At 44.0% G+C, this 26,582-nt stretch overlaps 1 protein-coding gene across 1 annotated transcript in view; it reads left to right on the top strand.

Annotated features, from left to right (window-relative positions):
* The window catches only part of LOC149441393 (solute carrier family 22 member 6-A-like), a 99,623-nt gene that overhangs the window by 18,652 nt on the left and 54,389 nt on the right, over positions 1-26,582 (top strand). The window contains exon 4 of the mRNA XM_089657404.1: positions 19,783-19,951. Within this exon, the coding sequence (XP_089513530.1) occupies positions 19,783-19,951 (169 nt within the window). The remainder of the gene's footprint in view (positions 1-19,782; positions 19,952-26,582) is intronic.

The raw sequence follows: 26,582 nt of genomic DNA on the forward strand, positions 1-26,582 counted from the left end.
GTATGTTTTTATACATGTTGATCATTCCCCCCCTTAATCTCCTCAAGAGAAAAGAAATTCAGGTCAGCTAATCTTTCCTCGTAGCTGAGCAAATCTATACCTCTTATCAGTTTCTTCACAAAATTCACAAAATATTAAAAGAATAGCAACAATCTTCATTTTAACCATACCATAAAAAGTATCAAATGAATTTCTCAACTATAGATTCCACATATAAATCAAAGAAAGACAGCATTCCTTCTTACTATACTTTCACAGTGCTAAAATAAATCCTTAACCAATCATATATTAAAATCAATATGAACAAAATAAATAATCAAAAAAATATCAAAAATAAATTGTCCCCAGAAAAAAATGTCCTTGTATGACATATTCAATAAATTCAAATTGTGAAAAAAATATATATAAAATATCCAACACCAATAATATATATAAAAGTGCATAAATCCACCACCAGATAGAATGAATAAACTCACCAGAGCAATATGCTGGTCAGATTATAAACCAGCACAAGCGCTTCTGCTCTGGGAGCAATGATCTGCAGATGGATACCAGCGTATATGGGATATTTCAAAGGGCCACACACTTCTTCTCAATCTCGGAATGAACTCGGAAAGCAAGAGAGGAAAGACTCATAGCGTAACAATGTAGCAAAAAGTTTATTCATAAAAACATGACATTCCACTCACATTTACTGGTGTCCGAGCCGACACACAGCATAAACAGCATACACAGCCAAATACAAACAGCCTGCTCCAGCATACACAAACGCCGGCAGCTCGCTGAACGAAGTGACGTCACCTCCAGAAGCCCCGCCCCCCTGGGCTACATTGTTACGCTATGAGTCTTTCCTCTCTTGCTTTCCGAGTTTATTCCGAGATTGAGAAGAAGTGTGTGCCCCTTTGAACTATGCCATATATGCAGGATTTATTTTAGCACTGTGAAAGTATAGTAAGAAGGAGCGCTGCCTTTCTTTGATTTATATGTACACCTTGTTAAAGGTTTGGTGAGCTGCTCTTTCAAATTTGCATATTAATTTGCACATTGGTTGGTTGATTTATATTTAGTGGCGCTGTCCATATTCTAATTATTAATAGATTCCACATACATGGATATCGTGTAATGATTGTAATACATTCAGATATATGATTATTTACAAAGAAGTCTGATATGCAGAGACTATACAGGATGCCCGACATGTTTCAGAGATTAAGTAGCTCCTTTTTCAGGGGTAACTCTGCAATCAATGCAATGTGATCTAAAGTAAAATACAGTAATATTTTTAGAATGTACATCTTCACATCATACATAGGTTATGGTATTCAAAGAGGTATATCTGTCTTGTATATCACAAGACACTACCAAGTTAAAGGAGAGTAGCCATATTTATAAAAACAGAAGCAATTAGCCATCACTCCTTTTTCTTGTTCAATAGTTTTTTTATTATTGTTGCAAAAAAAAGATATAGTACAGTTCAAATTACCCACGCAGGGGAGATTTATAAAAGTTCAGTCAATCATACATGGATAAAGAAATGTGCAACAACCATTTTAACAGAGTAGAAACCAAAGGACGACCGCACGGGTGAAGCCGTCGGTCTATATATATTTTCTGGGCCCGTCGGCCTGGATGGATGCCCCATATAAATAACAAAAACAAAAAGTAGAAAAGAAGGGAACCAGAAGACGGTCCTAGAAAAAGAGGAACAAATAGAAAAAGGAAAAAGATGGAGAAGAGAGGAAAACGTCAGGGGAGGGGTAGAAAGGGGTAAGTCCTGCAGGCTAAGGTAAGAATTGCAACCGTTATAGGTGCCCAAGCTTGTCGGATGTAGCGTCCAAATTTAAAAACAAATTGGCATGTCTGTCCTGTAGGATGCTGGACATCTTTTCCTTAACCATCAGGGTGGTCAGCATGTTCTGAACCATTGATGGACGCTGACAGTGACTTCCAAGCTCAAGCTATGACCCACTTCGCGGCAATGAATAGATAGGTGGCGAATTTTTGTTGATGTGAGAATAGCCTTGGGATAGGGCAATGCAACAATGCCAGTTTCGCATCTTTGTGGATTGAGATATGGAATAGTGTGTGAAGGAAGCCGAATACCCAAGACCAGAACCTAGTTAACCATGGGCATGACCACCAGGTATGAAGCACATCCCCCCTGTTGGCCACAGCCTCTGAAACACCTATCATCATAAGAGGGGTTTAAACTTGCAATGTGTGCCGGAACCCAGTACCATCTCTGCAGGACCTTATAGGCTGCCTCCAGTGTGGTTGTATTGAAGGAGCATTTTGCTATGAACAACCAGGCTTTGTTTCGGTCCTCAGGGTCAATGGAGGACTACAAGTCTCGCTCCCAACTAGATTTATAAGAGGTAGAAGGGGCATGGATAGCAGCATTCAAAGAAGAATAGATTGAGCAAATTGTACATAAGGCCCCAGGGGAATGCTGGTAGATGTGTTCAAAAGCTGTAGTGTGATATGGAAAGGTAGAGTTACACCTCAGGGAGGTCACCCAATGTTGAAATGTACATAATGAAAAAATTCCGTGGGTGGGGCGTCATAAGTCTCCTGAATTGAGGTCCACAAGGGAAAAACCCTGGAGGTGAGGAAGCTGCGGACCTGTGTGAAACCATGGGCGGACCACCACGTAAATGCTTTACGCTGCTCTAGGCCTGGAGGGAAGAGGGGGTTGTTGAGAAGAGGGAGGAGAGGCAGAAAAGGAGACATGAGATTACCTGAGTAACGAACAGAGTCCCAGATATGCAGGCTGTGAAGCATTAGAGAGATAAGTGGAGAGGGACGAAGCTTATGAGGGAGCCAAAGAAGTGCCGCCACAGGGACTGGGGTGCAGTTGGGGAGCTACAGAAGTACCCAAAAGGGACATCTGTTGAAGTGTGATGGAGAGAGAGCTGAGAAGAAAGGAGTGAGCTTAATGCCCAGATAGTTCAGAGAGGAAACGGGATGCGATTTCCAAATGGTATCCGCTAAAGCCAATTGCTGGGAAAGTTCCTGAAATCTGCGTTCTCTCGTGTGCGTTCTCTCGGTAGCCAGCTGGATTAGATTACCCCAAATTGTGGCCTTGTGGGCTTCCCAGAGGGTGACTGCCGAGGAGACCGAGCCCACATTGTCAGAGAAAAAGGTTTTGAGATGAGACTGGATCTCTAGAAAGGAGTATTCAGAGGTAAAAAGGGATTCATTAAGTCTCCACTGGAAGGATGAATGGGAGAGACCAGAGAGGGAAAGGGAGAGGATTATGGGGTCATGGTCTGACCACGGAGAGGACAGGATAGAGATCGAGTCAACCTGAGAAACAGCACGCATATGCATAAAGATATAATCGTTCCTACCGAAGCTATGAGCCATCATTCCTTTTTAAGCTCTCCAAGACAATAGTGTATTCTGATTGTGACGTAAAAATGTGGGGGCATCTATAACATTTAACATGAGTAAATGGTGGCTTACTGCTTTTGTTTTTATAATATGGCTACTCTTCTTATCACTTGGTAGTTGTGAGTATGAAATACCTTTTTGTATACCATAACCTATGTAGGAGCTACTTTGTCTCTGAAAAGCGTTGTGTAGCTTGTATAGTCTCTGCATATCTGTAAGGTAGGTACTGGCAATAGTACAGATGAAGGTTCAAGGTGCACACAAATGTGCAGGCACAAAGTTGTGGATGCTCGCTTGGCTTTGCATAGACATGCACATATGCACGTGCAAGCACCCGCCATTAACATTGGCGTCAATGTGACTATTAAAATTGCAGCAGTTGTACTAACTGGTGCTGTCTGATCTACAGCTGTTATCTGTGTTTCTTCATCTGCTCTTGTGTTTGACTTTTGTGTGACCTGGCTTATCTTGACCACACTTGAATGCTACCTGCCTAGACCTTGGCTTATCTCTAGACTCTGCTCTGCCTTCTGCTCATCTGCCTGATCCCGTGTTGCTGACCTTTGCCTGTATTCTGACCATTCTCTGCCTGCCATCTATGCCTGTGTCTGACCATTTGTTGCTGACCTGGCTTGTCTGACCATGCATCAAGTTGTCTGTCTGTCCTACTCTGCATGCTACCTGGTTCCTGCTGGTTCTTCACCTGCTGTGTGCTGCCAGCCCTCCCACATCTGCAACCAGCCAGCTGTCTGCCGAGCAACTGCCGCCTGCTGTCTGCCCAGCTGAGGGTCTACTGCTCCTGCTTCCATCAGCTGTTCCATCTATCTGACCCAACTCAACGTACCTGCTACACACCACTTCGACCGGCAGAAGATCTTACAGGCACTCATTCCTCGACACACTCTCGCAGCCACTGGCGCAACATCAGTGGTCCATGAGCTGGGGTGGTAAGAGAGGCCTCCCTTTACACATCAGGCTCTGATACAAGGTTTGTGACAATGTCAGACTTCTTTGTAAACAATCATATATCAAAGTGATATGACAATATCCGCGTATGTTAAATATAAAGTTGAGAATTTTTATACTTTTTATGCTGTGGTTAAAATAAAGATTGATGTTATTTTTTAATATTTTGTAAATTTTTGCCATTACCGTTTGCATACAGGGCACTTTTACCCCCTTCCTGCCCAGGCCATTTTTCACGTTGCAGCGCTCTCACACTTTGAATGACAATTGCGCGGTCATACAACACTGTACCCAAACTAAAAGTTTATAATTTTCTTCACACAACTAGAGCTTTCTTTTGGTGGTATATAATCAACACTGGGGTTTTTATTTTTTGCCAAATTAACAAAAAAAGACAGCAACCTGAACATGGCGCCATGCGGGAGATCAATGTGAGATCTCCCAGCACCAGGCATCTCTAATGTCCCGCTAGAACACAGGAGGAAATCCCCTGGGATCGCCGCCGTGACCTACCTAGGTGCGGGAGTGGTCCCCTGTGCAGGAGAGTGAGCCGTGCAGACCCTTCCATGTCGGGCTGGCCAGTGTCGGAGATTGCAGCTGAGGTTGGAGGAGGAGAGCAGAGATCCCTGGCAGTGGGAAGGAGCAGCGGGGACGCCGAGCGGTCATGTGACTTGCCGCAGGGGAGTCCTGGGAGCTGAGAGAAGCCGGCCGGCTCTCCGTTACCCCCCTCCCCTGTTACCATTAGACTATAGCTGGAGCTGTCGGGACCTCTGCAGGTGCACCAAGGGAGTCCCCCCTGAAGGCTTATACCAACAGCCATTGAAGTTGGCATCCCACTCACCCAGGAGAAGAACACTAGAAGCCTGAATCATTTGGTGTGGAGGAAGCAGAGGCCATGATGGTGAGTGTAATGAAATGTAAATGAAATAAACTCATTAAAATTTATTGGAACTGTGAAGTAAAATTGAGGGGGGGGGGGGGGGTGACACCAGGGGACTGCACCCAGGGGATTTTGTCAAAAAAAGAAGTGGAAGGAAGAGAAATTAAAATCGGTAGGACCCAAAAGGGATCTGGATACTAACAGAGGTCTTTAGGAGGGGGGAGAGAAAGGAGAAAAAGAAAAATTTCAACAATATGAAAAATAAAGCGATAAAAGGAGGAGGGCCAAAGGCCTCCCAGGCAAGCTCAATTAAAAAATATATACCCCAACAGAGAAACAGACCCCCAAGAGACAGCAAGGAATAAGTGGAAGAACCGAGATGGAAAACAGCACTGGAGAATGCTCTAGACTATCCCTGGAAAGGACAAATATTAGTCAAGATATAGAGGAAGGAGCTATAGGAAAAATAGTGGATTTGGAGAACATAGAAAAACAAAAAAAGAATTCACAATTACCCACTAAAATAGAAATAGCAGAAATGTTTAAAGGATTACAAAGATCAATAAAACAGGAGATGGCGAAATTGCATAAAGATTTAGGACAGGTATTGACGAGGGAAGAAGAGACGGAGGAAAAACTGGATAAACATGCCCAAGCCATAATAAATTTAGAGAGACGGATAACGGAAATGAGAAAAGAACAGAGGGATCTGCTATATAAATTGTAAATTTTTTATTTTTTTTTACTTCTCCTCCCTCCTCCTCTCTCTTGGTTATTAGGGAAAGGCGGAACAAGGGAAATGGGACAAACAATCTGGAAGAGGTACATGGTCAGAGCTCCACCTTAAAGTTGAATCAAAGGTGGGATTATGACCACAAATGATTCGTAAGCAAATTATAGGCCTAAGGGGGGTTGGGGAGGGTATTGGGGGGAAGATTAGGGAGGGGGGAGGGGTGGAGAGATGGGAGGGGGGGTGGGAGGGAGGGTATGGAGAGTGGGTAGGTAGTTTAAAACTCTGCGATATAGTAGGAGATATATTAGTTTGGACAAGTCCTAGAGAACGAAGGGGAAGATATGGACAAGAGAGGAGGAGAGAGGAGATGGAGGAGAGGATAGGAGAATAAGGAAAGAATGGAAGAGATTCACTTTGTGACTTATAATGTTAATGGATTAAATAGCCCCAGGAAGAGATTTAAGATATTTAAAGAGATTCAGCATAGATTGTCTTCAGTAGTTTTCTTACAGGAGACGCATTTGGGGCAAGAAACATATGTGAAATTAAATTCCAGATATTATCCATTGTGGTTCTATGCAGATTCCCCAATTAGAAGAGCTAAGGGAGTGGCAATAGGTTTTGCGAAAAATATAATGGTTTAAGTTGGAAGACAGATTGGTAGATCCTGAAGGGAGATTTCTGTTTCTGAAAGGAAAAGTACAAGAAATAGTGTGTACATTAGCAAATATTTATTGCCCGAATAAGAAACCGGAGATATTCCTAAAAAATACTCTGAAACAATTAATGGATTTCAAAAAAGGTAGTCTAATTGTGGCAGGAGATTTTAATCTCTGTATGGACCCTTAGATAGACATGACGTCTCCTGTGCAGAGAGAGGAAAGTGTGTCTTTGAGGTCCTTGAAAAAAACTATATTCCATTGCCAACTTGTAGATATATGGAGAATTAAGCATATGAAGGACAGAGACTACACATTTTACTCCCATGCACATGAGATGTTTTCAAGATTGGACTATATATTGCTGGAACATCGACTTATTGAGTCTTTGGTCAAAGTAAAAATAGAAGTGATGTCAATATCGGACCATGCTGCTGTCACAATGCACTTATTATGGGGAAAGGAGCCGAATGGGAGAAAAGTATAGAGGTTAAATGAGACACTTCTCCAGGATCAAGAGACGGATCAAAGAATTAAAAAAGAAATAGAGCAATATTTTGAAGAAAATGATTCAGGGGATGTGTCTGTAGCAATGGTGTGGGAGGCTCATAAGGCCTATATTAGAGGAAGCCTGATAATGATTGGCACAAAGAAGAAGAGGGAAAGAAGAGAAAAAATGAACGCACTTCTTGGGGAACTCTGTGAGCTAGACAGACACATAAATATAGAGTAACAAAAGAGATTATGCAGAGGGTAATAAATAAAAGAGAAGAATTAAATAATTTTCTGGAAGAAGATAAGAGAAGAGTATTTAATAAAACAAGTGAGAGATATAGACAGGCCAGGAAAGTATTTAATGAGTTCTCAGAGAGAAAAAAAACCCAGGAACTACAGTATATAGAGAAAATAAGAGATCCCAAAGGAGAATTAGTGTATTCAACTAAAGATATAGCTAAAGTGTTTAAAGAATACTATAATAATCTATATAATATTATTCCCCATAGTTCTATAAATAAAGATAGGAAAAATAGAAATTAGACGGAGATACTTAAAAATGGCGGGATTACCAAACATAAGCGAGGTACAGTTAAAATCCCTTGAATTAGCAATAACTCAGGAAGAAATAGCATTAAAAAGTACTACAGCTGGGAAAAGTCCAGGTCCAGATGGATATACTGTGAGGTATATAAAAAATATAAAGAACTATTAGTGCCTAAATTGAGGAAATATATGAATGCGTTGGGGGGAGAGATGGAAATGAGGACGGAATCCTTATAAGAACATGTAGTTCTCATACATACAAAAAGGTAAGGATGTTACTCACTGCTCAAGTTATAGACCGTTTTCCTTGTTAAATACAGATACTAATTATATGCAAAAGTTCTGGCAAACAGGTTGAAAGACCTAATGCCGGAATGGATACACATACAGTGGGGATCGAAAGTTTGGGCACCCCAGCTAAAAATTTGTATTAATGTGCATAAAGAAGCCAAGGAAAGATGGAAAGATGGAAACATCTCCAAAAGGCATCAAATTACAGATTAGATTACAGATTAGACATTCTTATAATATGTCAACAAAAGTTAAATTTTATTTCCATCATTTACACTTTCAAAATAACAGAAAACAAAAAAATGGCGTCTGCAAAAGTTTGGGCACCCTGCAGAGTTAATATCTTGTACTGCCCCCTTTGGCAAGTATCACAGTTTGTAAACGCTTTTTGTAGCCAGCCAAGAGTCTTTCAATTCTTGTTTGAGGTATCTTTGCCCATTCTTCCTTACAAAAGTCTTCCAGTTCTTTGAGATTTCCTGGGCTGTCTGTCACGCACTGCTCTTTTAAGGTCTATCCATAGATTTTCAATTATGTTGAGGTCAGGAGATTGTGAAGGCCATGGCAAAACCTTCAGTTTACGCCTCTTGATGTAATCCCCCGTGGATTTTGAGGTGTGTTTAGGATCATTATCCATTTGTAGAAGCCATCCTCTCTTTAACTTCAGCTTTTTCACAGATGGCATCAAGTTACCATCCAAAATTTGCTGAAATTTTATTGAATCCATTTTTCCTTCTACTCGTGAGGTGTTCCCTGTGCCACTGGCTGCAACACAACCCCAAAGCATGATTGATCCAGCCCCGTGTTTAACAGTTGGACAGAGGTTCTTTTCATTAAATTCTGTGCCCCTTCTTCTCCAAACGTACCTTTGCTCATTCCGGCCAAAAAGTTCAATTTTAACCTCATCGGTCCACAGAACTTGTTTCCAAAATGCATCAGGCTTGTCTATATGTTCATTTGCAAAGTTCAAACGATGATTTTTGTGGTGAGGACGTAGAAGAGGTTTTCTTCTGATGACTCTTCCATGAAGACCATATTTGTACAAGTATCTCTTTATAGTGGAATAGTGTACCACAAATCCAGTGTCTGCCAGATCTTTCTGGAGGGATTGTGCAGTCAAACGTGGGTTTTGAATTGTTTTTCTCACAATCCTGCAAGCTGTTCTGTCTGATATTTTTCTTGGTCCTCCAGATCTTGCTTTAACTTCCACTGTTCCTGATGACTGCCATTTCTTAATTACATTCCGAACAGAGGATATTGACATCTGAAAACACTTTGCTATCTTCTTATAGCCTTCTCCAGCTTTGTGAGCGTCAACTATTTTCAGTTTCAGTTTTCTAGACAACTGCTTAGAAGAACCCATGGTGCTGATTGTTGGGGCAAGGTCAGATGAGTCTGGGCATTTAAAACCTTTGAGAATGACATCACCTGGTCTTCCCAGACGATGATTGAGAACAATCCATGACACTGGCAGGTCTCAGCTTTGCAAAGGGGGCAGTGCATGCTATAAATTCTGCAGGGTGCCCAAACTTTTGCAGACGCCATTTTTTTGTTTTCTGTTATTTTGAAAATGTAAATGATGGAAATAAAATCCAACTTTTGTTGACATATTATAAGAATGTCTAATCTGTAATTTGATGCCTTTTGGAGATTTTTCCATCTTTCCTTGGCTTCTTTATGCACATTAATACAAATTTTTAGCTGGGGTGCCCAAACTTTCGATCCCCACTGTAGATCAAGTAGGCTTTGTCCCAGGAAGAGAGAGTAGAGACAATGGACTGAGATCTTTGTTTCTCATACAAAAAAGTAGGAAAGAGAAAACCCCTGCGGTTTGCGGTGGTACTCTTGATTGATGCTGAAAAGGCATTCAATAGAGTAGATTGGGGATATATGAAGGATACATTGGAAGTATTGGGGATAGGACATAGAATGAGAGAATGGATAAGGAAACTAAATAGTCAACCCTCTGCAGCAATCATGGTTACCGGGGAATTATCAGAGTATTTCAGGATGCAAAATGGAACAAGACAGGGATGCCCTCTGTCTCTACTGCTATATGTTTTGTCATTGGAGTCTCTACTGGCTACAATAAGGAATAATATAGATATAAATGGGATACGGATAGGAGACACAGAGCACAAGGTGGCAGTTTATGCAGATGATATGCTGTTTTATGTGGGAAACCCAAGGATAGCATTGCCAAACTTAATGAGCTTACTGAAAGAGTATGGGGAGATATCAAATTTAAAAATTAATCCAACAAAAACAGAGATTTTAAACATAAATCTTCCAAATAGAGAGAATAATAGGTTACAGGAGGAATTTTCCTTTGTTTGGAGAGAAAAAGAATTAAAATATCTAGGAATAAAATTAACTGTATCCTCTAAGTACTTATATAAATTAAATTATATCCCATTGTTAAATGAGAACAAGGATGAACTAAGGAAATTAGGAGGGGGAACCCCGTCATGGATAGGTTGTATAAATTTGATAAAAATGGTGATCAATCCAAAAGCTTCATATAAATTTCAAATGATACCAATTAAACTGTCAGGGCAGGGTCACGCACTGACTGACGACCACCACCACCCACAGACTGGAGTCCCTCAGGGCACGGAGTCTAAGTCCCAGGCTGTCCTTCACCAGGGCCCCTGATGGTGGGGATGGACTTGACGCAGCCAGGAACCTGGTCGCAGCCCCCGAGACACCCCAGCTGCGGTAATGGCCGCCGCCAATGGCGTGTAGCTGGTAGAGACCAGATTAGACAAAGAGTAGTGGGGCAGGCTGGGTCGATAACAACGGGACAACGGTACAGAACGGTAGACAAGAATAACAGGTCACAGGCCGGGTTCAGCAACGGAAGGTCAGATCAATGGAAAACGCAGAGAATGGTCAGTCAAAAGCCGAGTCAGATTTCAGTAGAGCCACGAGAGTACAAACAGAGCTATAGTCACACAAACACACAAGACAGGAATGCAGAGAGCACTTGCAGACAGCAAGCTTAAATGTGATGAACCACACCCTTCTGAAGAGGAGCCGCAGAAGCCTGAAAGCATAAAGGTTCCCACCATGCTTTGCAGAAGCCCAAGATGGACGCCAGCACATGGGATGCACAAGCTCTGAGGAAAGGTAGGACCTTGACATAAACTACCAGAAGTATATTTAAGAACAATTAAAAAAATGTTAACAAGATTTATCTGGAGGAATAAAAAACCGAGAATAAGCCACAAAATTTTATGTAGAAATAAAGAGGCGGACTGGGAGTACCAGACTTGAAAAGATATTATAACTCGATAATAATGGCGAGAATTTTTGATTGGACATATAATGCAAAAGGGAAAAACTGGGTTAAAATAGAAAATATACTTAGTAATACTAATTTAAGTAAAATTGTATGGTTACCTCCACAATATCAAGGATTAGCAGATAGCACAAGTTTGTTCACATCAAATGTTTTAAGAGTGTGGGATGTTTTACACAAACAGATGGGATGGGAATTTTAATTCATTGTTAATGCCCTTAGGGTCCTCCGAGTTTTTTCCCCCAGGTAAAGAAGATATCACAGGGAAGTGGTTTAACCTCCCTAGCAGTCTGATTATGTCCATATTTCTGTGCTCAAAGTGGTACATTTTTTTGCATGGAAATATGTATTTTTTTATTGTAGCCCTGTAATTTTTAGGAATAACTCATTGAAATCTGTCCGAACAAGAGTCTAGTAAACATCCCGTATGTTAAAATTTGAAACACGAAATCATAAATTATAATTTAATAAATAATCATAAAAAATAATATTATAATAATAAATTTAATTCAATAATATAATCAAACCAAAAACACTGAAATTTGAAATATAGCGCCAGGTTCGCACGTCACTGAGCGAAGTAGCAAAATCATTTTCAGTGTCTGTTGACGAATTTCCCCACAAATCATTATCACTCAATTCTGCAAGTAGTTCTAATTTACTATCGCTGTTCTCTATCTGGTCTAAAACCGCTTTTGACCTAAAGGGAAGCTTTTTGGATGCCATGGACATTTCTCAGAATAATATGCTTATACTTTTTCCTTTTCTCTTTTATAGGGATTAAGTTCTCCAGAAATGAATAGGAAAATGCAGAGCAGTAGGGGGGAAAGTTTAGATATATCTGAAAATTGATCAGTCCTGAAGTACTGACGGCCAATCTAATTTCTTGAGGTCCAAGAATGTCAGAACAGTACAGATATCCCCCAAATGACCACTTTTTGCAAAGAAGACAGTCTGACGTATTTGAGGCATGGCGAGTTTTTTGAAGTTGTCATTTTTTTTGTCATAATTTTTTGGAAAATTAAAAAATTAAAAAAATTATTTTCACTATTTTTTTTTTTACATACTGTCACCAGTGCAGTACAGCATCATCATATATACTGGCATTATATCGTACTGTCATAATATAAAAAATTGATAATTTTTTTAATTTTTTTTATTCGTTTTAATTGTTTATGACATTTGTTTCTCTTCTTTTAAGATTTTTTTTTTTATATTTCACTATGACCAAAGTAGTATAATGTTACCATAGTAACATTGTACTACTTTGGGGAAGTGATCAGTATTTTTTTTTTTTTTTACTTTGCTATAAGCAAGCATTTATCTGAATGACATTGATTTATTCAGGGGTTTTTTTGTGCTTAGCTGTGATTTGGCCACGGCTAATCACATGACACAGATGGGCCTTAATTGGCCCAGCTTGTGCATGTGATCGCTGTGACCATTCATAGCTAGACACACTTGTATACAATGCATGGCATGAAAGGAAGCCATCCATTGTATAAAACTGTCATGTGAGCTGCTCTGATTGGTCACAGCAGGTCACATGGTACTGGCAACGAGGTACACGGCCGGTGACAGATCGCGCACAGAGCGGCCCTGCGGGCAGGCACACTGCGCGCACCTGAAAGGACGCCATATGGCGTCCACCAGGAGGGGCGAGCTATTCTATAGCCAGATGGCGGCCAGGCGGCAACTGGTTAAAGTCCCATTCAAGGGGTAATATTTTCACATTATACATATTCCAGATGAGGTCTTACTAATGATTTATACAGGGACAGGGGCGGACTGACAACTCATGGGGCCCCTGGGCAGTAAGAGATAATGGGGCCCCCTGTGCCCCCACCTACACTCAACCACACCCACACAACACCCTACCTACATATTGCAGCTCAGCTGCATAGAAGGGGCATTTACATATTTACTGCAGCAAAGACTGCATGAATGTTCTTGACTTCTTTCCGTAGCAGCTACTGGATACTTCCAGGTTTAAAGATGGCTGCCATGTGGGGGAAGTGAAAGAGAGAGGGGAGTGAGAGGGTGAAAAAGAGGAGGAGTGTGAGAGAGAGCGAGGAGGAGGAGAGAGAGAGGAAGGGACGAGAGAGGAGGGGTGTGTTTTAAATTGCGCTAAAAATTGGTCATGGCTTAAAAGGGGTGTGGTTAAATAATGTCTGAGATGACTTATATAGTGCAGAATGAACAGTGTCTGAGATGACTTATATACGGAATGTACAGTGTGGTGTGCATGACAGTGGGTAGTATGTACAGGGAGAGGAGTGTGGAGTGTATGACGGTGGGTAGTATGTGTAGGATGGAGTCAGTAGGTGGTGTCAGTAGTTCTTCATTTATATTAGTATTATTTTTTTTTTACAATTTTATGATTTGTTTTACAAATTAATGTTTTATTATTTTTATCATTTATTTTCAAAATGCTTTTGGGTGGCCAGTGGATGGTGTCAGTAGGGCAATGGTGTGGGTGTCAGAATGTTTTAATTTTTATTATCTAATTTTTTAAAATTATTTTTTACAATTTACTTCTGTATTATTTTTTTCACAATGATTTTGTGGGGGCAGTGGACAGTGTCAGTAGGGAGTGAACAGGGAGCACTAGTATATGTTGGGCTGTCATTAGATTGGGATGAATAAACAGAACCTGTACCCCCTTATATCGGAAGGAAGGGAGTAGATGGAGGGAAGGAAGGAAGAAAGAAAAGGGAGGGAGGGAGGGAATGGATGGAGGAAGGAAAGAGGGGTGGGAGGAAAGAATGAAGGGAGGGGATGGAGGAAGGAAGGGAAGGAAGAAAAGGGAGGGAGGGAATGAATGGAGGAAGGAATGAAGGAAATAAAGAAAATAGATGGAGGAAGGAATGAAGGAAAAGGAAGGAAGGAAGGGGAGGGAGGAAGGAAGGAATAAAAGGGGACAGAGGGAATGAAGAAAGCGGAGGGAAGGAAGGAGGGTTGGGAGGAAAGAATGAAGGGATGGATGGAGGAAGGAAGGGAAAGAAGAAAAGGGAGGGAGGGAACAGATGGAGGAAGGAAAGAAAATGGATGGAGGAAGGAATGAAGGAAAAGGAGAGAAGGGAGGGAGGGAATGAATGGTGGAAGGAAGGAAGGAAGGAAGGAAGAAAAGGGAGGGAATAGATGGCGGGAGGGAAGGAAGGAATGGATGGAGGAAGGAAGGAAGGGGAGGGAAGGAAGGAGGGGTGGGAGGAAGGAAGAAAAGGGAGGGAGGGAATAGATGGAGGAAGGAAGGAATGAAGGAAGGAAAGAAAATGGATGGACGAAGTAATGAAGGTAAAGGAGGGAAGGAAGGGAGGAAGGAAGGAAGGAAGAAAAGGGAGGGACTAGATAGAGGGAGGAAGGAAGGAAATGGATGGTGGAAGGAATGAAGGAAAGGGAGGGAAGGAAGGAGGGGAGGAAGGAAGGAAGGAAATGAAAGGAGGGGATGGAGAAAGGAAGAACGGAATGAAGGGAGGGAGGAAGGAAGGAATGATTGAAGGACGAGGAGGGAGGAAATGAAAAAATGAAGGGAGGAGATAGAGGAAGGAATGAAGGTAAGGAAGAAAAGGGAGGGAGGAAATGGAGGAAGGAAGGAAGAAATGGATGGAGGAAGAAATGAAGGAAGGGGAGGGATGAAGGAAGGAAGAAAAAGGAGGGAAGAAATGGAGGAACGAAGAAAGGAAGGGGATGGAGGAAGGAAGAAAAGAGAGGGAGGGAATGGATAGAGGAAGGAAGGAAATGGATGGAGGGAGGAAGAAAGGAAGAAAAGGGAGGGAGAGGGGGAATGGTTGAAGGAAGGAAGGAAAGAAGGGAGGGAAGGAAGTAAGAAAAGGGAGGGAGGGAGGGAATGGATGGAGGAAGGAAGGAATGAAGGAGAGGGAGGGAATGAAAGAAGGAAGGAAGGAAGGGAGGAAGGAAGGAAATGAAAGGAGGAGAGGGAGGGAAGGAGGGATGAATAAATGAAGGGAGGGGATGAAGGAAGAAAAAGGAGGGAGGGAATGGATGGAGGAAGGAAGGAATGGATGGAGGAAGGGATGAAGGAAGGAAGGAGGGGAGGGAGGGAGGGAGGAAGGAAGGAAGGAAGGAAGGAAGGAAGGAAGAAAAGGGAATAAATAGAGAAAGGAAGGGAGAAAATGGAGGGAGGGAATGGATGGAGCAAGGAAGGAAATGGATGGAGGAAAGAATGAAGGGAAAGGGAGGGAAGGAAGGAGGGGAGGGAGGAAGTAAGGATATGAAAGGAGGGAGGAAGGGAGAAAGCAAGGAAGGGGAGGGAAGGGAGAAAGAAGGAAGGAATGAATGAAAGACGAGGAGGAAGGTAAGGAAAAATGAAGGGAGGGGATAGAGGAAAGAATGAAGGTAAGAAAGAAAAGGGAGGGAGGGAATGGAGGAAGGAAGAAAAGAAGAAAATGGATGGAGGATGGAATGAAGGAAGGGGAGGGAAGGAAGAAGGAGATGGAGGAAGGAAGGAGGAAAAAGAAGGGATGAAATAGATGAAGGAAGGGAAGGAAAGAAGGGGAGGGAGGGAGGGAGGGAGAGCGAAAGGAAGGAAGGGAAATAGGGAGGGAAGGAAGGAAAGAATTAAGGGAGGGGATGGAGGAAGGAAGAAAAGGGAGGGAGGGAATGGATGGAGGAAGGAAGGAAATGGATGAAGGAAAGAATTAAGGAAAGGGAAGGAAGGAGGGGAGGGAGGAAGAAAGAAAATTAAAGGAGGGGAGGGAGGCAGAAAGGATATGAAAGGAGGGGAGGGAAGAAAGAATGAAGGGAGGGAATGAAGGGAGGGAGGAAGGAATGATTGAAGGACGAGGAGGTAGGGAAGGAAAAATGAAGGGAAGGGATAGAGGAAGGAATGAAGGTAAGGAAGAAAAGGGAGGGAGATAATGAAGGAAGGAAGGAAGAAAATGGATGGAGGACGGAATTAAGAAAGGGGAGGGAAGAAAGGAGGGGAGGGAGGAAGAAAAGGAGGGATGAAATAGATGAAGGAAAGAAGGGGAGGGAGAGAGGGAGGGAGAGTGAAAGGAAGGAAAGAATGAAGGGAGGGGATGGAGGAAGGAAGAAAAGGGAGGGAAGGAATGGATGAAGGAAGGAAATGGATGGAGGAAGGAATGAAGGAAGGGGAAGGAAGAAAAGGGAGGTACGGAATGGATGAAAGAAGGAAGGAAGGAAAGAAGGAGGGAAATAAGGAAGGAAGAAAAGGGAGGGAAGGAATGGAAGGAGGAAGGACGGAAGGGGAGAAAGAGAGAGAGGGAGAAAGAGAGAGAGGGGGGTAGAGAGAGAGGGGGAGGTAGAGAGAGAGAGGGGGGAGGTAGAGAGAGAGGGGGGTGGTAGAGAGAGAGAGGGGGTAGAGAGAGAAAGGGGAGGGAGAGAGAGAGGGGGAGGGAGGGAGAGAGAGAGAGATGGAGGGGGGAGAGAGAGAGAATCACAAAGCTGCCGACTGATCTAGACAGGAGAGGCAGAGTAGATCCTCTCTCCTCTGCTCTGCAGTGGAGGATGGGGGGAAGGGCTGGGCACTGTCAGAGAAGGCGAGGCATCAGAGACTTGCGAGGGGGGGGGGCTGAGGATCACAGAGGAGGGGCCCAGGAGGGAAATCCGATGCACAGTCAGGGATGATCAGTGCAGTAGAGGGACAGTGACAACACCGATCCCCCTGCATGGATTTCAACGAGGCAGCTGGAAGTCTCTCCCTCCCACAGCTTTCAGCTGCTTCATTGAAATCCATTAAGTAAGATCGGTGCTGTCACTGTCCCTCCACTGCACCGATCACCTCTGACTTTATTCCTGATCATCCATGGGGGAAGGGTGTATGCAGGGTGTGTGCAGTGAACATCCCACACCATGGATGATATGCCTCTCACCTTCCCACTGCCCACCGGCTCCATCACCAGCACAGTGTCCGGACCCGTCACCCGACTCACTCTGCCACCAGGTGCAGTGACAGGTGAGCTACTTCTGGGTCGGGATCTGAGACTGCCTCCTCCTCCACTCCCCACACTGTCACTGGACAGTGATCCTCTCATGAGCCCCCTACTGACCCCGGGCCCTCGGGCAATGCCTAAATGGTCAGTCCGCCCCTGTACAGGGACAAAATATTTTAATACAAGAAAGGATTTTGCTTGCTTAGCAGCTTGGCAATGTATGCTATTATTAAGCTTATGATCCACTAGAGTACTCAGATTCTTCTCTCCCATTGATTCCCCCAGTTGTACTTTAAATCCCAAACCCTATATAATTTAGAAATATGTTAAAAAGTAAGGGTCCCAACACTGAACCTTGGGGTACACGACTAATAAACTTAGACCATTCAGAGTATGTATCATTAACCACTACTCTCTGAATACGGTCTTTTAGCCAGTTTTCTATCCATGTACAAACTAATTTTTCCAAACTTATAGACTTTACCTTACACATCAGCCATGTGTGGGGAACTGTGTCAAATGCTTTTGCAAAATCAAAGTATACTACATCCACAGCCACTACTTTTTCTGACTTTTTTCTTACCTCCTCATAAAAAGAAATCAGATTTGTTTGACAACTTCTGTCTTTCATGAATCCACATTGTCTGTTGCTTAAAATATTTTTTTCTAGCAAAAAGTCCTCTATGGGGTCTTTTATTAAACTCTTCAGTATCTTCCCAACTGCAGGAGTTAAACTAACTGGTCTGTAGTTACTTGGTAAAGACTTTGACCCCTTTTTAAATGGTCTTTGGTCTAACTATGTTACATAGCTTACATAGGCTTACATAGGTTTTCAGATTGAAATAACACATGTGCCCTTCAAGTTTAATCAAAAGGCAAAAATAAACAAAATATATAATCTTGTGTCGTGAGAAGAGATGAGAAGGCCTGGAAAAAATGGAAAAATAGGGAAAAAAAGGAGTGTGGAATATGCTATTTTACAATGACAAATAACATATCTATGACATGGTATTAGAACTACAGTATATAGCATGAAGAACGTACTGAAATATTTCTGAAAGTTTATGTAAAGTCCTAAATTATTGCAAGTTCTCTCAGCTGAAGATAAGAAAATCCTGTAATAAAACTCAAATAACACTGTACTTCTCAATGCAGTTCTCAAGCAAGAGAAATATGCATTTCTGACAATAGGGGGCACTGCAGGAGAAAGGCTCCAGTTTAGTTTGTTGTAGCCTCTCATATGTACCTCCTACAGCTGGGTGATTGTTGGAATACATTAGAACAGGGGTGGGCAAACTTTTTGACTTGAGGGCCGCAATGGGTTCATATACTGGACCCGGGGGCCGAACCAAGAGTAGATGAATAATGTGTATGTGTCATCCATAGTAAGTATAATAATATTCCCCCATAGTAAGCATAGTAATTCATCCCCCATATAGTAATTCATCCCCCATAGTAATTCATCCCCCATATAGTAATTCATCCCCATAGTAATTCATCCCCCATAGTAATTCATCCCCCATGGTAATTCATCCCCCATATAGTAATTCATCCCCCATATAGTAATTCATCCCCCATATAGTAATTCATCCCCCCTATAGTAATTCATCCCCCATAGTAATTCATTCCCCATAGTAATTCATCCCCCATATAGTAATTCATCCCCCATAGTAATTCATTCCCCATAGTAATTCATCACCCATATAGTAATTCATCCCCCATATAGTAATTCATCCCCCATAGTAATTCATCCCCCATAGTAATTCATCCCCCATATAGTAATTTATTCCCCATAGTAATTCATCCCCCATATAGTAATTAATCCCCCATATAGTAATTAATCCCCCCTATAGTAATTCATCCCCCATATAGTAATTCATCCCCCCTATAGTAATTCATCCCCCCTATAGTAATTCATCCTCCATATTAAGTCCCCAAGTCCCCCCTGTGTCAATTCACTTACCTTTGCTCCGCACGTTCCTCTCGCCGTGTTCCCGCGCCGTTCCGGTGTAGCATGAAAATCTGTCTCCTATGAGGATCTGTCCCCCTCGACGTATCTGCGCATGTGCCAGTTTCAGGCATTAGCAGCCGATCGGCGATCTCCGGCACATGCGCAGATACGTCGAGGGGGACAGATCCTCATAGGAGACAGATTTTCACGCTACACCGGTCTTCAGGGCGGACTGTGAGAGGAGCCTAGCTCCCCTCACGTTCGTCACGTTGCCCCGCCTACACACATCCTGACAGCCATCCTGACAGTATCACGCTCCGCGGGCCGGATTAAAAGGTCCGCCGGGCCGTAGTTTGCCCATTGCTGCATTAGAAGATCGTTTCTGTCCTCCTCTAAAGCCTTAATCAACAAGTTAGAGGATAAATCTGACAAAGGAGTTTATCTTTATTACCTTTTAAATGATTCCTATTAATGTTCTCCACCACCATTCACAGTATAATGTTTACCTATAGTCTGGTCAGTAAATTGGATTCTTTTCTTAATTTCCTAATCTTCCTAGTTTTGATTTAAAACCAGGTTTTAAAAAAAATTCAGTAACACTGTACATGAGTAAACATCAGGATGTTTTATGTATTTGCATGTTTTTAATATCTCTCAGGCCTAGAATGGACCCCACCCAAAGGGCGGACTGTGGTTGGCACGCTATTTTCCTACAGTTTTACATGTGGACAGCTTTTACTAGCAGGCTTTGCTTATGGGATTCGAGAATGGCGCTGGCTGCAGTTCATTGTTTCTGCCCCATACTATGTCTTCTTCTTGACTTCATGGTAAGAGGTATAAATATGTAACTTTATTAATCATTTGGAAAAATAAAACATTTCCTACATTTTATTTGTTAAATTAGATACTTTGTAGCAGACACTTGGAGAGCAGAGTAAGTGTGGTCTAGAACAGGGCAGGGGCGGACTGACCATTTGGAAACTTGGGCACTGTCCGAGGGCCCGGGGTCAGTAGGGGGCCCCATGATATGCCCCTGGTACCTTTTTCATAGGCTTTTTTGAGTTTGGGCAAGGACACAGGAGCCCCATGATCCCCTATTGCCCGGGGGCCCCATGAGTTGTCAGTCCGCCCCTGGATCAGGGGTCTCCAAACTGTGGCCCACAGGCCGGATGTGACCCTTTCCTGATAGCTCCATGTCAGGATAGCTGGGTATGGGCCCCACTACCTCATGCTTCCAGGACCCCCCATGCTTCCAGGACCTAACTCATAAACTTGAGCCCACCTGCAGCCTTGGTGTTCCTGCTTTTTTCCTCCTATGTGCAGGACCGAGGCATGCTTCTCTACCTGTCTGGTCTAAAGGGCTGGATGTCTGTCCATGCCGGTGAGTTTCAGCTGGATGCCGTCCCTGGTATACCGGCTAAATGACCCATTATCCAGGGAGCCCTGCTGCTGGTCCTCGAAGCGTCTTTTTGTATGGCTAACAGCCTTGTCGGGGGTCCGCTGGGTCCATGTGAAGTGGGCAGCGGTGTCAGCAGTATCTCCCCTAGGCTCATGCTCCTGCACAGTGCCCGTGTTTGCAGTTAGCAAAGGTTGGGTGAGCTAAATTTAAAAATGCTTTGTATCCAAATGAATGCTGCATTCCTAGGTATTGTACCCTGAGCTCCTCCAGAAGTAGTACTCTGATAGGCGGCACTGATGAGCAGGCACTGATGAGGCAGCACTGATGATGCTGCACTGATAGGCAGCACTGATGGGCAGCACTGACTGGCGGCACTACTGGGCACTGATGGGTGGCACTGCTGGGCAGCACTGATGGGCACTGGTGGGTGGCACTGCTGGGCACAGGTGGGTGGCACTGCTAGGCACTGCTGGGAACAGGTGAGTGGCACTGATGGGCACAGGTGGGTGGCACTGCTGGGTACTTGGTGGTACTGCTGGGCACTGGTGGGTGGCACTGCTAGGCACTGATGATCAGGGCACTGATCATCAGTGCCCGGATGGTCGGTGCTGATCCTTTCTCTGACAATTGTCAGTTATCGGCAGTACTTTCTTCACAATGTGATAGGTGAGGAAAGTGCAGCCGATAACCGGCAACTGCATTTACCGATGATCTACTGTGTCATTGGACACGGCTGATCACATGGTAAAAGACCGCTGTGATTGGCCTTTTACCACAACACATGATCAACTGTGTCAGTAGGACACAGCAATCATGGAGATCGCCGGGTGCGCGCCACCAGGGGCGCATGGGAGGGCATGTTCTGGGAGGACTTCATATGACGCCCTCCCAGAACTGGACAACCATGCTGTAGCTGTCATTCAGCTATAGCCCAGTTATCAAGTGGTTAAACAAGTGGCCAATACACTCAAAATAAGTGTTTCCACTCACCCTGTGACCGGGTTATATGTTCTAGCAATGAGCATTCTCATAGCCTTCCCAGGCAAAACAGCCTCTTCAGACTAACAGATGTGGATGAACATGACTATATGGGGTTTATTTACTAAAGCTGGAGAGTCCAAAATCAGACTCCCTTCTGCATAGAAACCAATCAGCTTCTAACCTCAGCTTGTTCAATGAAGCTTTGGCAATGAAACCTGGAAGCTGATTGGTTTCTATGCAGAAGGGAGTCTGATTTTGGACTCTCCAGCTTTAGTAAATAAACCCCTATGAGTCTTGCTTTGTTTATGCAACCAGAAATGAGGATGATGACACCTAACAGGTTGCCACATTCATTAAACAAGTGGCCAATACATTCAAAAGAAGTGGTTTCCACTAACCCTATGAAAGGATTACCGTATTTTCCGGCGTATAAGACGACTGGGCGTATAAGACGACCCCCTACTTTTCCTGCTAAAATGTAGTGTTTGGGCTATACTCGCCGTATAAGACTACCCCTCTTCCAATGCACACCAAATAAAAATGAAAAAACATCAGATTTGATTTCAATATGGTATGCTATTTCAGTATGTTATTCCAATGTTGGGGTGCTATTCCTCCCACTGACACCAATGATGGGGCACGATTCCTCCCACTGATACCAATGATGAGGCACTACTCCTCCCACTGACACCAATGATGGGGCACTATTCCTCCCACTGATACCAATGATGGAACACTATTCCTCCCACTGACACCAATGATGGTGCCCCATCATTAGTGTCAGTGTGTGAGGAATAGTGTCCCATCATTAGTGTCAGTGGGAGGAATAGTGCTCCATCGTTGGTATCAGTGGGGAGAATAGTGCCCCATCATTGGTGTCAGTGGGGGAGGAATAGTGCCCCATCGTTGGTGTCAGTGGAGGAGGAATAGTGCCCCATCGTTGGTGTCAGTGGAGGAGGAATAGTGCCCCATCGTTGGTGTCAGTGGGGGGAGGAACAGTGCCTCATCGTTGGTGTCAGTGGAGGAGGAATAGTGTCCCATCGTTGGTGTCAGTGGAGGAGGAATAGTGCCCCATCGTTGGTGTCAGTGGAGGAGGAATAGTGCCCCATCGTTGGTGTCAGTGGAGGAGGAATAGTGCCCCATCGTTGGTGTCAGTGGAGGAGGAATAGTGCCCAATCGTTGGTGTCAGTGGAGGAGGAATAGTGCCCCATCGTTGGTGTCAGTGGAGGAGGAATAGTGCCCCATCGTTGGTGTCAGTGGAGGAGGAATAGTGCCCCATCGTTGGTGTCAGTGGGGGGAGGAACAGTGCCCCATCGTTAGTGTCAGTGGGGGAGGAACAGTGCCTCATTGTTGGTGTCAGTGTGGAGGAGAAATAGTGCCCCGTCGTTAGTGTCAGTGGGGGAGAGGAGCGGCTGCTCCTTCTTTCCTGTTCGGCCGCTCGATTTTCGCGGGGCCGCTCAGCTCCGCCTCCTCGCCAGTGATTGGTCGCCTGTGTGCCTTTCCAGTGCTGGCGACCAATCACCGGTGAGGAGGCGGAACCGAGCGGCCGCGCGACCATCGAGCGGCCGAACTGAAAGAAGGTGCAGCGACGCTTCCTGGACCGGATCGTCGTGGGACTGGGACCGGAGCCAGGTAAGGTACAGCAGCCCCTCTGCCCACCCCTGTACTTAGTGTCCATTGGAGGAGGAGGGGGGGCAGCGCCGCGCCACCCCTCGAAAAAGTGCCGTCCTGACACCAGCTCGCCGTATACCGGCGTATAAAACGACCCCCGACTTTTCATCAGATTTTTATGGGTTGAAAAGTCGTCTTATACGCCGGAAAATACGGTATATGTTGTGGCAATAAACAGTCTCAAAGCATTCCCAGGCAACTTAGCCCTCTTCAGACTTTATAAAGAGGGAGATGTGGATGAGCATGACTGTATGTATCCTGCTGGTTTAAGCAGCCAGGGATAGAGATGATGACACCTAACAGGATGTCGCATTTAATAAGCACATTGTTAATACACTCTACAGCAGGGGCAGGCAACCTTAAAGAGATGGAGATCTACCTGAACAACAATGAAGAAGTCAAAGATCACCAGGCGCAGTGTCGTCCAGTGTCACCTCCTCACATCTGATTTAAACCTCTAATTGCTGTACTACTGTGTCACAGTTGCATGCAATGCACAGCAATCATGGGTTCAAATCAGGTGGTGAGGAGGAAACATATCACCACCTGTCAAACACACTTAGAGCACTTTACAGAGGAGCAGCAGTGCCTGCTGCACTTGTGAATGCGCCCTTAGTTGCATCCACTAGCGGCACTCTTACGGCTCGTTCACATGTAAAGTTGGGGAGTGGTAAAACCCTGTGGTTGAGTCACAGTTTTACCACCCCAGTCCCTACCCCCAACCAAAGGTGTACACATGCCGCAGCCCCTTGCTCTAAAGGAGTAGTTTCCACTCACACTTTGAAAGGTTTATCTGCTCTGGCAATGAGAAGCCACCTAGCCTCCCGGGCGAAACAGCCTTCTTCAGAGTTTCCAAGGAGGACGATGCAGATGAACATGACTGCACGTATACTGCTTTAGTCAAGCAACCAAGGATAATGATGACAACACCTTACAGGTTGTCACATGAGGCTAACACACTGTAAAGGAGTGTTTCCACTCACCCCGTAAAAGGGTTATCTATTCTATCAATGAGCAGTCAGAAAATCCTCAACGCCAACCGAGGGAATGGCTTGCAGGGGCAGAAGCAAGGAACCTGCAGGAGAGCCACTGTCTTATGACAGCAGGGGGAGAAACCGCCCCTCTGGAAATTGCACCCTAGGCAAATGCCTTGTTTGCCTTGCAGTAAATACACCACTGCGTCAAGACACTCTAAAGGAGTTGCTGAATTCACCTTCTGCAGGGGCCATCTTTTCTGGCAATGTCCAGTTTTCTTTTCAGGGCCATTAAAACTGGCCTCAGAACTTTCTCAAGCCAATCAATCCTCTTCAGTCCCTTCTGAACAAGATGACGATGACGATCAGAAGATTACCTCTGTCCAGGTTTTTGATTCCTCCTTTTGTAAGGTTGATGTAATGCCTTTAAATATAAGCAAAGCTGTGAAAGTATTTCAAATGCCTCCAGAGGACTGCTTGATAATTCTCTTCTGGTGACTGAATCAAGTGCTCATTCTACAAGATTGGAGCATGTTGTTACAGCAGGATGTCAAAATTATGCCCAGGGATGGTGTCCAGGGTTTGGAATCACCCCTTTGGTTGATGTGTTTCTTATGAAATTTGCCAGATATATGACCTTACCATTAGAAGACCTTACCACTAGAATTCAGCAACTCTAAAGGAGTTGCTGAATTCACCTTCTGCAGGGGCCATCTTTTCTGGCAATGTCCAGTTTTCTTTTCAGGGCCATTAAAACTGGCCTCAGAACTTTCTCAAGCCAATCAATCCTCTTCAGTCCCTTCTGAACAACATGACGATGACGATCAGAAGATTACCTCTGTCCAGGTTTTTGATTCCTCCTTTTGTAAGGTTGATGTAATGCCTTTAAATATAAGCAAAGCTGTGAAAGTATTTCAAATGCCTCCAGAGGACTGCTTGATAATTCTCTTCTGGTGACTGAATCAAGTGCTCATTCTACAAGATTGGAGCATGTTGTTACAGCAGGATGTCAAAATTATGCCCAGGGATGGTGTTCAGGGTTTGGAATCACCCCTTTGGTTGATGTGTCCCTTATGAAATTTGCCAGATATATGACCTTACCATTAGAAGATGCTGTGGTGTTCAAGAGCGTACTCAATCACTGTAACTGTAATTAATAACGGTCAGTTTGGTGTCCTGCCTCAAAATGAACGTCTGTTGAGTTATAGGAGACCGAAGTTTAAGAGTCAGTTTCCATGCTCAATCTAGAGAAGGTAGCTTCTGCATTTCAGGCTCGGAGCCCAGGAAAAATTGGTAAGTCAGCACATACTCCTAGTGGTTAGTGAAGAGCTCTATGTCCAGCATCCACAAGCAATTGGGGTGGAGATGGTGATCACAGAGTGGATCTTCAAGACAGCTTATGCTTTTCTGCTGCTCCCTCTCATTCTCAGCTTCTTGCTGAGGCGTTTGGGAGAAGGTGACAGATTTGGTGGTGATCCCAGATTGGTCAAAGGGGCCTTGGTACCCTCTGCTCATCCTAATGAGTATCAAGGATCCACTTCCTCTGCGGTGAGGTCAGATCTTCTCCAAAGTCCCACTCATCCATCACCCAACAGGCTCAAGCTGATGGCTTGGGTCTTGAGAGGCAGAGGTTAATAGATAGTGGGTGCTTTGTAAAGGTTGTGAATACTCTTATGAAAGCAAGGAAGAAATTCACTAATAGTGTCTATAGTGGAATATGGCATACACTGGGCTCTTCACAAGTCAGACACAAACTTAAGTTTCTGCGGGCAGGGCTTGATTTAGGTTTATGCGTAAGTACACTATAGGCCCACATTTCAGCTATCTCTGCCTTCACAGACATAGAGTAAGAACTCAACACTTAATTAAACTGTTCTTAAAGCTGCAATTTGGTTGAAACCTCCATAAGGGATTGTTGTTCCCAAAGTGGGATTTCCTCTTGGTGTTGGACTTTGTTGCATCAGTTGCCTTCAATCAAAGTGGCCTCCTGTGGTACCTCTCACCTAAAACTGCTTTCCTGGTGGCAATTACATCAGCCAGAAGAGTGTCGGTATTAGCTGTCTTGGGGTTTAAAGAACCCTTTCTTGTGTTCTTCCCAGACAGAGTGGTACTCATGCCAGTGCTCGAATTTGTGCCTAAAGTGGCCTTCAGATTCCATATCACACAAGAAGTTGTCCTTCCAATGTTACTCTTGTGGGCCAAGCTTTAAAATGTTATATCAAGGCGTAATCTGGCATCAAAAAGTCAGAGCACTTGTTTGTCATTCCAGGTGGAGCGTGTAATGATTTCACAGCTTCCAACGAAATTATTGTCTCTTGGTTGGTGAAGCTCATCTCCTTGGCTAACAGGTTTAAAGGTGGGTTTCCTCCGGGTGCTCCGGTTTCCTCCCATACTCCAAAGACATGCTGCTAGGTTAATTGGCTCCTGTCTAAA

Source organism: Staurois parvus, unplaced genomic scaffold (assembly GCF_062004578.1).
Source record: "Staurois parvus isolate SC_StPar_1 unplaced genomic scaffold, SC_StPar_1.0 ptg000989l, whole genome shotgun sequence".
In the NCBI taxonomy this organism is placed as follows: Eukaryota; Metazoa; Chordata; class Amphibia; order Anura; family Ranidae; genus Staurois; species Staurois parvus.